Here is a 12,021-nt window from a genome sequence, read left to right on the forward strand (position 1 = left end):
AAAATTGATGATCAATTCAAATTGAGAACCATATGAGCAAGGAAAAACTGTTACTTTTTATGATGAAAAATCCCATTGATTACTCAATTTAAATGTTCTTACTTTTTATTTTATTATTGCGTAACTATAACCACCTTACTAAAAATTTGTTCGTAATTGACTAACTTCAAAGGTAATCAATAAAAGAAGATCTTGCTACGAAAGGAACCTCCAAACCGATCAGGGACAACTTCCAAAGCGGAAGAAATTCCAAACAGTAAAATTATATGAGTGACATTTTAAGATTTCCATTGTGTTTTCAATGCAAACTATTGTTTCTGCGATTTTTGATTTCACCAAAACTGTTGCAGCTATCAACGAAAAAAAGTTTACAGAACCAGTTTTTAAAGCCAAACTGTTTAATCACAATTTGTACAACAACAAAGTTTATAAACCCGACTGACGACTGGGCAAAAGTTAGCAATCCAGGTCCACAATCCTTTTCGAGCGTTGTTGTTGAATTCAAATCTAGATTGTGAACTTACAATCTCAACTATCAGTGGAACACAATTTTCATGACCTGGATTATCGTGGAACAGCAAATGAACAATCCAGATTACGATTTTACAACATGATTTGTCAGTAGAAAAGGATAAATATTCGTGCTGCCATCTCACTGATATTCAGGCTTATCCGCATAGAAACTAAAAATAAAATACAATGCAGTTTTCTATCCAGAAAAGGGGGCGAAAAAATAGTTTTTTTTTTAAAGGAAAATAGTCTATTTTCTGCAGTTTATTATAAGGTTGATGGAAAACGACGAGGTTGATAAAGTTGAGGAAGCATTAAAGAAGTCAGGTTGCCTTGAACAGCATTACAAAGTTCAAGTAATCTTTAAGATAAATTAAATCAGGCTAGCTTATATAGCCCAAGCTTTGTGCAGTCAAGCATGATGTCAGTTCACCAAAACATTGAGGGAGAGGAATTTTAAAGGGAAGGGTAAAATGTTATGGATAAATTTATACTTAATCACAAATTTTAGCTTGGAAGAAAGTGAATACGTCATTTGATGCCTTTTTTATGCTCTTTCAAAATTTGCTAGGCCTAATTGCTTCTGGGTTAAGTTCCATTTTGAGCCCTTAAGGGGGTCCCAAAAGGTAACTTATTACTTTTGCTATAGTTTATACTATAAATTAAAGTATAAAATTGGTTAAAAACTAATTAGATATAGGCTAAGGGTAAAATTCTACTTTAGTTACTTTTGGGTATCTTGGAAAGGGGTTGGGCCAGGAAAATGAAACTTTCAGGGATGGGTCTACATGCTAAGGTATATCCCAGGAAGGTACTTTGAAGTATCTACCTCCACTGGTAAATATATACCAAATCATATTATTGAGTTAGGAATAAAGTGAATACACGATTTGATACCTTTTTTTATGCTGATTACAAATATAATAATTATTTTTATTGGAAATGAATTTTAGCCCCCTCCTATGTATGCCAATTCAGGGTATATAGGCCTATTTCTACATTAGGGGAGGGGGTGGGGGCACAGTTTAAACTTACCTCCCATTTACATCAGAAACAAAATTTAACTTATTTACTATCTAGCTGCCATCGCTTATGGAACTGTGTTTGTGATGTCACAACTTTGCTTATCATAACCCCTTCAAGGGTAGCATACAGGTGCCAGGGGGTAGAAGACAACTTGATAAGCCATTTAAACTTTATTAATTAGGGAAAAGATTTGACAATTGATAGACCAGTATAAAAAATCTGAATCATTTTTAGAGGACAAATTATGTTATGAGAAGATGTTTTTATTTTTATAGGCCCATGTGCTCATAAAGTTTCTGTTGAGTTTATTGAAACACTAGTACAGACTTCCTGTAGTTATGGACTCTCCATAAAATGTTTAAAAGTGCAAAGATGCACCTTAGCCGGAGGGGAAGTTGTGCTTAGGGTGGATTTCTAAGGGGAGAATCTTCCTTTGGGAGGGAAATTTCTGGGGGAAATGCTATACTGGGGGTATTGACAGAATAACTGTATGAAATTCTTTTAATTGTTTTACATTCTCTTTGCCAAAATTTTAGGTGGAGATGTTCTTGGGGCTTTTTTCCATGCATTTCGTTTTCTGGGAAATAATTTCCATGGATGGGGACATTTCTGGAGTGACCAAGAAACCAATATATAGATTAAGATCTTATTCCAATGAAAAAAAGGTAAGGAGAATTTTTCAGGGTGAATAGGTGGAGATGTTCTGGGAGCTTTTTTTCCATGCATTTTGTTTTCTAGGAAATAATTTCCATGGAAGAGGACATATCTGGAGTGACCAAGAAACCAATATATAGATTAAGATCTTATTCCAATGAAAAAAAGGTAAGGAGAATTTTTCAGGGTGAATTGTCCACAAGCAATTTTACAGAGAGAGGGGATTCTCAGTGAGGAAAGAATTGTCTGGAGAGAATTTGATGGGGGGAGGTGCACTTTATGTTGGATGAAATTTCCACAGAGGAGTTCTGTGAGGGGTAGGGATATATTACATAGAGGGTGAGCCAGATTTAGCAGCATTATTTGAAAAACAAACAGAAATTATGTCATATATGAAGGGTTGCCCCTCCTTAATACCTTATTCTTTATGCTAAAGTTTGATTGTTTACTAAAATTGAAACACAGGGGCTGTTTAATTAGAATAAGAAGCTTTTTTAAAAGTGCTAACAGCTTTAGAATAAAGAGCAAGGTATTGAGGAGGGGCAACCCTTCTTATCCAGAATAAATCTGCCAAAACTAATACATCAATTGTGTTTTAATTTTTCATGCACTGTGAGCCAAAATCAAACCAGCATTAGTTGAAAAACATTCAGAAATTAAATAAAAAACAAGTTTTATTAACTGAAAGTAAGGAGTGATGTTAAAACTTAAAACAAACAATAATTATTCTGTATATGAAAGGGGCTGTCCCCTCCTCAACCCTTAGCTCTTTACACTAAAGTAACATAAAGAGCAAGGCGCGGAGGAGGGGACACTCCCTTTCATATATGGAATAATTGCTGTTTGTTTTAAGTTTTAATGTTGCTCCTTACTTTTAGTTTAAAAAAAAATTGTTTTTATTACTTAATTTCATAAAGACAATACTTTATTATTACTTAATATGAAGAACCATGTATATTGCAATTATATCTGTCTGGTTTATATGCAAAGTAACACAAGAGACAAAAATTAATGTACAAGAGAGAAGTGAAGAATTATGGTATACAATGTAATATTTGGCAGGGATAGTCACTAGTGATAAATCACTAGGGGTGGCAACATGATTGGATGATTTTTGGGGATTTGGGGAACCAAATTTTTTTTTGGTGTGGCACATAGATTTTTGGGGAAATCCCCAAAATCTTGGGAATAGTGCAAGCCCTGCTTGATTTCTAATCAGGAAAATTGAAATACTTAACCACATAAGAAAAGAAAATCTTTGACTTTGCAGTTGATGCAATAAAGAATTGCCACAAAATTAATTCAAAGTCAACCAAACCCCACTGCCTGTTCTGGCAGCAGCGTGCGTGTCTGGTGACATTTGGGAAGATGTTTTTGAAATCTCCCTTCACCCCAAAATTCAAAATTTTCTAAAATTCTACTTTAGAACCTTTTTAAATATTTTTAAAGCACTAATAGATGGAGCGCTACAGACATCAGAATTGACTTTAGAGGACAAATTATGTTATGGGAAGATGTTTTTGAAATCCCCCTTTGCCACAAACACAAAATTTTCTAAAATTCTACTTTAGAAGCTTTTTAAATACCTCTAAAGCACTAATTGATAGGGCACTACAAACATCAGAATTGACTTGAGAGGACAAGTTATGTCATGGGAAGATGTTTTTTAAATCCCCCTCCCCCAAACTCAAAAATTTCTAAAATTCCACTTTAGAAGCTTTTTAAATAATTCTAAAGCACTGATAGATAAAGCGCTACAAATACCAGAATTGACTTTAGAGGACAAATTATTTTATGGGAAGATGTTTTCTCAAAATGTGGAGCTGAGCTTAGGCAACAAATAGACTATTTGAAAGATAAAGATGGCTTTAAATGATTGTTTGCCTATTATTTCAAGCAAATTAATGGTCCTGAATCAATTCTATATTCTTGGTCAGCCTTCTTAAGAGCATAGGCAGGCATGCCTTGTTTGCCTCTCATTACAGGCAATCTAATGGTCTTATGTCAATTTTAAATTCTTGGTCAACATGCCTGAGACTCTAGGCAGGCATGCCTTTCCAAAAACTAACAAACAATTTGGGGGATTTCAAAAACATCTTCCCATAACATAATTTTTCCTCTAAAGTCCTATATTTGTAGTGCTCTGTGTCTTACCTAGACCCCAGCACCATGCCGGCTCATCAACTGAATGCTGCCAACAAGAGGCTTGGTTGACTGCTGCTGAAGTGTCACAATGTTGTCAGCGTGCCGGCACCAGAAGAGGTGGCAGTGTTTGGTTGACTTTGAATTAATTTTGCAGCAATTCTTTATTGCATCAACCACAAAGTCAAAGCTTTTCTTTTCTCGTGTGGCTAAGTATTTTGATTTTCCTGATTATAAATCAAGCAGGGCTTGCACTATTCCCAAATTTTTGGGGATTTCCCCAAAAATCTATAAACCACCCCAAAACAAATTTGGTTCTCCAAATTCCCGAAAATCATCCAATCATGTTGCCACCCCTAGTGATTTATCAGATATAGTTTACTAAAAGATATAGACAGATATAATTGCAATATACATGGTTCTTCATATGTTGACAAAAGTATTGTCTTTATGAGATTAAGTAATAAAAACAATTTTTTTTTAACTGAAAGTAAAGAGCAAGCTTAAAACTTAAAACAAACAGCAATTATTCCATATATGAAAGGGACTGTTGCCTCCTCTATGCCTTGCTTTTTTTGTTACTTTAGTAGAAAGAGCTGGGGGTTGAGGAGTGGACAGCCTCTTTCATATACAGAATAATTACTGTTTGTTTTAAGTTTTAACATCACTCCTTACTTTCAGTTAATAAAACTTGTTTTTATTTAATTTCTGAACGATTTTCAACTAATGCTGGTTTGATTTTGGCTCACAGTGCATGAAAAATTAAAATACAATTGGCATATTAGTTTTGGCAGATTTATTCCGGACATGAAGGGTCGCCCCTCCTCAATACCTTGCTCTTTACGCTAAAGTTGTTAGCACTTTTAAAAAAGCTTCCTATTCTAATCAAACAGCCCCTGTGTTTCAATTTTAGTAAACAGTCAAACTTTAGCATAAAGAATAAGGTATTGAGGAGGGGCAACCTTCCATATATGGCATAATTTCTATTTGTTTTTCAAATAATGCTGCTAAATCTGGCTCACCCTCTATGAAATATACCCCCCCCTTCAAAGAACTCCTCTGTGGGAATTTCATCCAACCTAAAGTGCACCTCCCTCCATCAAATTCCCTCCAGTCAATTCTTTCCTTGCTGAGAATCCCCCCTTTATGTAAAATTACTTGTTGACAATTCACCCTGAAAAATTCACCTTAGCATTTTTTCATTGGAATAAGATTATAATCTATATATTGGTTTCTTGGTCACTCCAGAAATGCCCCCTTCTGTGTAAATGATTTCCCAGAGAACAAAATGCACAGAAAAAAGCCCCAGAACATCTCCATCTGAAAAATTTGGCAAAGAGAATGTAAAACAATTAAAAAGAATTTTGTATTGTAATTCTGTCAATACCCCCAGTGTAACATTTCCCCCAAAATATTCACTCATCAGAAATTTCCCTCCCAAAGGAAGATTCTCCCCTTAGAAATCCACCCCAAGCACAACTTCCCCCCTGGCTAAGGTGCATCTTTGCACTTTTAAACGTTTTAAGGAGAGTCCGTAACAACAGGAAGTCCATGCTAGTGTTTCAATAAACTCAACAGAAACTTTATGAGCACATGGGCCTATAAAGATAAAAACATCTCATAACATAATTTGTCTTCTAAAAACAATTCGGATTTTTTTTACTTGTCTATCTCTTGTCAAATCTTTTCCCTAATTGATAATGTTTAAATGGTTTATCAAGTTGTCTTCTACCCCCTGGCACCTGCATGCCACCCTTAAAGGGGCTATGATAAGCAAAGTTGTGACATCACAAACACAGTTCCATAAGCAATATCAGCTAGATAGTAAATTATTTAAAGTGATCAGTATTAAACAGAAACAAGATTTTAAAATATATTTTAATAAACAAGGTTAAAAGCTGAAGTGAATTATAATTATGATAGTAATGTAGGATGAATGTGAGCTAAAACAACTAGCAATGTGCAATAATTTGCATTATATATAGGGGGGAGGAGTGGAGGTAGGTACTTCAAAGTACCTTCCCGGGACATACCTTAGTATTCAGACCCATCCCTGAAAGTTTCATTTTCCTAACCCTACCCCTTTCCAAGATACCCAAAAGTAACTAAAGTAGAATTTTACCCAGGATTTACACATAGGTAAATCCTGACCTGATCTCTTGTCCACTAGGGCAAGAGATCATTGCTTCAGAGCTTCCAGATTTTTGGTCATCCAATCTTTATGGTATTTTTAGTGGGCTGAGTTGGGGGTCTTTGCAAGTTTCTTTTGCTATTTCTGCTAGCTTTGTGTCACTGACAGGTAGGAATCTCAAAAGCTGATGGACATAAATTTCCAGCTCTCAATGTAATATCTCTTTGGTGTCTGGCAAATGCAGCCTAAAGAGAGCTTTAGTGACTGGAATGTTGTTGCTGGCTCAGTAGGTGAGTGTCAGGTCTTAAGGTTTGATCTGTAGCAGCATCTGTTGAATTCTTGTCAGCGCTTTCTGTAGGGGCTTGGAGACTATATTTTCTTGGGGCATTTGCTTGGTTGTGGCATTCACCTTTCTGCCATATAGATAGTGGTGGAAGTGCTTACACCTAAACAAAATCATGAATAGCTGCTTTGAGCCCATGGGATGCAGTATAAACTGTGAGATCAATGGAGCTACATGACAAGTCAAAGAAGTTTTGACACTGTTGATTTTTTTTTCCTCAGGGCTTCTTCATTTTATTCTTCCCAGATGAACTCCTTCTGTTTTTGCTGGACACAAAGCTCCTTGTTCTTTGGAGAGAGGTTTAGTATGTACTTTGCTAAATATTTTATCATGCTAAATGGAGTAGCTAGCTTCTCATTGTTGGTTGGGCTGGGTATTTTGTTGATGGCTCTCGGCTTTTTGTGGTCAGGTTGTGATCCACTAGTGCTGATAATATGTTTGAAGTATGGTATGCTTGAGACATGTAATTTACATTTTTCCCTTGTTAAACCTGACACCATGTAGTCTTGCTCTTTCTAGGACAGCAAGGAGATGCTTGTCATGCTCTTTAATTGTTGCTCCATAGATTAACAGGTTGTCAACAATCACCACAAAACCTTCAAGGCCCTTGAATGCTTCTTCAATTTTCCTTTGGAAATCATCTTGGCTGATATTACCTCAAATGGCATTCTTCTGAAGCAATATGTGCCATGGATAGTGTTGAAGGCTGTCATAAGGGAAGCTTCTGTGCCTAGAATGAGTGACCAATAGCCCAATTGGGCGTCCATCTTACTAAAGGACTTGGCTCCATGTAGTTTTATAGTCGCATCTTCAAGTGTAGGTATGGGGTAGAATGGGCACATGATTGCCTTGTTCAGGTCAACAGGGTTGATGGGGATTCTCAGGCGACCATCCTTATTGTCAACTGCTACCATTGAATATAACCATTCTGTGGGTGTGGTAACCTTTTCAATGATGCCTTCTTGTTCCATTCAAACGAGCCTTTGTTTTAGTTTATTTCTAAGGGATGCTGGATGAGCTTTGGGAGATGGCATCTTCTTTCAGGTGGAAGGGGCATTCTCCCTCGAGTTTTTGTATGCCTTCAAATACATCTTTGAAGTGTTCAATAGTGCTGTTGATATACGTCTCTTTGGGTTTGTCCACATTCAAGATCAGTTTGACTAGATTCAGATCAATGCTTGATCTGAATCTTAAATAGGAACAGAATCTGTTTTGACTACATAGAACTGTAGCTTTGGTGCTACTTGGGAGTGGTAGCTGCCTGTGACCTGACATGTTCCTCTGACTGGAACTTTTGATCCACTGTAGCTTGCTAGTTTTTGGGTAGTAGGTTTGATTTTTGGTGGTGGCTTTATGGTGTTGAAACACTTAGCAGGAAGTATATTTGCATGAGCCCCAGTGTCCAGTGTGAATCCAATTGGAGTTTGGTTGTCTAGGTTCAGTGTGGTGAACGCTTCATCTCTGTTGTTTGCCTGGTCCACCATATGTAAAAACACCTCGTCTTTCTGTTCAGAATCAGCTCTGCTGTTGTTAGCACCTGCCAGAATGTTGACGCCTTTCACGCTTTAGCACTCTAGCAAAGTAGTTGAGTTTTTTCTACTTGGTGCAGGTCTTTCCGTTAGCTGGGCACACATGGGCTGGAAAGTATGCTCCTCCACAGAAGTTACACTCCCTGGGTTTTCTTTCAGCTTTGTGTCTATCATCTTATTTAGATGGTTGGTAGCGTCTGCTTTTCTGAATAGCATCAGTTCCTTTGTTCACCACCAATTCCTTTCCTTTGAATGTTTGCAACTGTGTCTGGATTTTGTAGAGACGACACTTCTGCTTGGGGATTTGTAAAGTAAGAGGGTCTCCTTCCATGAGCAGATGCTTTCTGATTCGTGTGTCTCTAATGCCAATCACTATACAATCCCTCACCATTTCGTCAGTGTCAGTATATGCACAGTGGTTTTACCAGTCTCTTCTGCTCTGCTATGAAATTTTTGACACTCTCGTTTTCTAACTGTTCTCTTTTGTGGAACAGGAATCAGGCAAACAAGCTGTTTGCCTTTGGTGAAGCATATTCTCTGAATTTGTTAAGGTGTGGTTCAGTTTTGTTCTTTTCTTGTTCTGTGAATGTAAATGTTTCAAAGATTTCATGTCCTTTGTCATCTGCTCAGATTAGGAGGTACACACAATTGCCCTTTCTGTCTTTCCTGAGAGTGGTCCATCAAGATTAGATTGACATGTTTCTTGAATCTCTCCCATTCATCCGCTGTGCATGGGGCGTTCCAGTTGATGGTGAGTTTTTCGACATCCGTGGTGAAGGCCGTCTTCTCGTCTGTGCCTGCTTACTGGCTGATTAAATTTGTGAGGCTGATTGGTGATCCCACTTCTGACACCATGTAATATTTTTGAGATCATTCTGTATTAAGCCCAGGCACCTATAAATAAAGCACACAAGCAAAAGTAAAACAAGCAAATAAACTAAAGCAAAGCAATATCAGATATTACTACACCAACCATACAAAAAAGTAAATTGTTGAACCCCTTATTAACCTACGCAACAATATCATCATAGCTACTAAGGTAGGTCACTTCTGTTTATCTTGTCGCATGGCCATTATCATGCCTCTCCATAAGCATTTTTTCAATAAATGAAAGTGTAGAGGGGGAGGATTTTTTTTTTCCAAATAAAATAACAAAACAGACAATAGCTAAAATAGCTAAAAACAAATAAAATAGCTATAAAAAAAACTACATTGCAAAATATGTATAAATCTTTTTGAAAAATAATAAAAGTTGGTCAGAAGAATTAGAATCAATAAGATTCTGAAAGAAAAACTCTTTGATACCTGTAACTTATCCCACAATGATCTCTTTCAAGTGTAGCCTAGTTTTGTAGTGGTTAATAATGTAATTAATTTTTCACTTTCTTGATTTTTTGTTGCTAAAACATGTTTTTTGTTTGTCTTTTATGCTATTAGAATGTTTTTTCCTTTCTTTATCTCTTTTTCACAATTTTTGTGTATCAAACATTGATAAATATTTTCTATTGCAGGAATGTATGTTTGAGCATAAGGATTGGAGGAAGTGTCAAGATCAAGTACAAGAATTTAAGAAGTGCATAAAAGAACGCCAAAAGAAACCAGGAAGTGTCAGTAAATAATGGCTTCCAATACCAACTTCATGACTCTTGGTACTGGATTTATTTTAGGATTCACTGCTGCTTATCTCTTCAAATATCGCCACCTCCTAGTGAAACTATGTAAACAGACTCTTAAAGCAAAGAAACAGCAAGCTAAGATGGTTTTCTTAGTTAGATCTGATTTAGGAATGGGCAAGGGGAAGGTGGCAGCTCAAGTTGCTCATGCAGCTGTTAATTGTTATAGGAATGCTGAGAAAAGTAATCCTGATGTAATTGTGGAATGGATGCTGTTTGGGATGCCAAAGATTACTTTAAAAGTGGATTCTGAAGGAGAGCTTCTTACTTTATATGAGAGAGCAAAGAGTACTGGATTAGTGACTGCTTTAATTAAAGATGCTGGAAGGACTCAAATTGCCCCTGGTTCTTTAACTGTCCTTGGTATAGGACCTAATTCTATTACTAGTATTGATGCTGTATGTGGCCATTTAAAACTTTATTAGAACTGTTTTGCTTCCGTGAAATGAATATTTGGACACACTTTTTGGCTTTGTTTGAACAGATGAAAGAGATTTCTTAGCATCCCTTTTGTTAGGTATTCATAATAATAATATACTGCAATAAAGAACTTTTGCCTTTATAAAAATTTCCTTTCACTAAATTACCTGTCAATACTATTCTTGAAAGATTTGGTAGAGTTAGCCATAATCCCTTCTTGGGGCAGGTTGTTCCATTCCTTGAATACTTGGTTTAAGAAGGCTCACCTTCCAACTTCTTTATTGAAAGTGTTTTGTTTTAGCTTAAAGTTATTTCCTCACAGATTGTTTGTGTTGAAGAAGAATATTTCCTCTGGTCCAATGTTATTGTAGTACTTGTGACATAGCTTGAAATTTTCAATAAGATCACCTCAGAGGAGTCTATAGGAGATGGAAGGAAGTGACAGGTTTTCCAGTCGTTCACAGTAAGAGAAGCCTTTTAGTTTTGATACAGATTTTGTTGCTCTTGGCTGAATCTTCTCAAGTGCATCAATGTCTTTTTGAAGGTGAGGTATTATAGTCGTGTGACCATATTCAATGATAGGCTGAACAAGAGGCTTGAATAGAATTGAAAAAAGCTGAGGATTGTTTAGGGTGAAGTTTCTATGAATAAGTGCAACTACTTTCGAAGCTTTGCTCACGATGGATTCGTAGTGGTTGGTAAGTTTTAGCTCACTGTCTATTATTACCCCAAGGTCACACTCAAAAGATGTTTTTGGTATTGGACTGGTGTTAAAGCTATATGATATATATGATATGGTTGACTTTAAATTCTGGGGTCCTAGGTAGAGGTGGGAGCTTTTGTATGTGTTGACCTCCATCTAATCGGCTATCTTGTTCAAGTCGGTCTAAAGTCCTTGAATATCGTTTGGGCATTTGATAGGTCTAAAAAGCTTTGTATTGTCAGCATAGAGTGCGATATCTGAGTTAATATTGTTAGGCAGGTCATTTGCAAAAAGATTGAAGAGCAGGGGCCCTATGACGCTGCCTTGTGGAATATCGCTAGATACTTATGTAACAACTATCCTAATGCGACAATCTGCTTTAACTTTCTTTGTTCTGCCTACCAGAAAATTCGTGATCCAGCCAAGAGCTTTGCCTGCAATCCCAAGGTTTCTTAACTTATGAAGGAGCTTTGAATGAGAAGCTTTATTGAAGGCTTTACTAAGATCAAGGTATATTGCGTCGACTTGTGTGCCTTTGTCGAGGTTTTGTTTCCAGTGTTTGTGACTAGAAGTAGCTGGGATTCAGCTGACCTATGTCTTAGGAATACAAACTTTATTTTGTTGATTAACTTTTCGGTTAGACGGTATTCTAGTAATCTAATTGCTATGATGGACTCAAGGATTTTACAAGTGATGTATGTAAGACTTATGCGCCTGTATTTGATTTGGTTTTGTTTTTCATCTTTCTTGAGGACGGGTAAATATTGCCTTTTTCCAGATACTAGGGAGTTTTCCCGTATCTATAGATGCCATAAAGATCAGATATAGGGGTCTTGTGGCTTGTGCTGCAAGTTCTTTAAGAATGCGAGGGTGTATGCTGTCTGGGCCTT

The 12,021-nt window shown here is 36.6% G+C and overlaps 2 protein-coding genes across 2 annotated transcripts; both read left to right on the forward strand.

Annotated features, from left to right (window-relative positions):
- Positions 1-726: 726 nt before the first annotated feature.
- Positions 727-9,985, forward strand: LOC148954192 (uncharacterized). Its single transcript, XM_089086007.1, has 2 exons — positions 727-866; positions 9,847-9,985. Exons 1-2 carry the CDS (start codon positions 789-791, stop codon positions 9,952-9,954), a joined length of 186 nt encoding a protein of 61 aa, XP_088942133.1. The 5' UTR covers positions 727-788; the 3' UTR covers positions 9,955-9,985.
- On the forward strand, positions 9,954-10,558 carry LOC148954193 (peptidyl-tRNA hydrolase 2, mitochondrial). Its single transcript, XM_089086006.1, has one exon. It carries the CDS (start codon positions 9,954-9,956, stop codon positions 10,431-10,433), a length of 480 nt encoding a protein of 159 aa, XP_088942132.1. The 3' UTR covers positions 10,434-10,558.
- Positions 10,559-12,021: the final 1,463 nt, after the last annotated feature.

The sequence above is a fragment of the Artemia sp. Qi Xiang Cuo genome, chromosome 3, assembly GCF_049724085.1.
Source record: "Artemia sp. Qi Xiang Cuo chromosome 3, ASM4972408v1, whole genome shotgun sequence".
Classification (NCBI taxonomy): Eukaryota; Metazoa; Arthropoda; class Branchiopoda; order Anostraca; family Artemiidae; genus Artemia; species Artemia sp. Qi Xiang Cuo.

What these genes read in the sequence shown, in the direction of transcription:
- LOC148954192 (XM_089086007.1), top strand. Translation starts at nt 789, where the DNA reads ATGGAAAACGACGAGGTTGATAAAGTTGAGGAAGCATTAAAGAAGTCA. An exon ending in AACAGCATTACAAAGTTCAA is followed by an intron (nt 867 to 9,846) that starts GTAATCTTTAAG and finishes TTTCTATTGCAG; the next exon opens with GAATGTATGTTTGAGCATAA.
- LOC148954193 (XM_089086006.1), top strand. Translation starts at nt 9,954, where the DNA reads ATGGCTTCCAATACCAACTTCATGACTCTTGGTACTGGATTTATTTTA.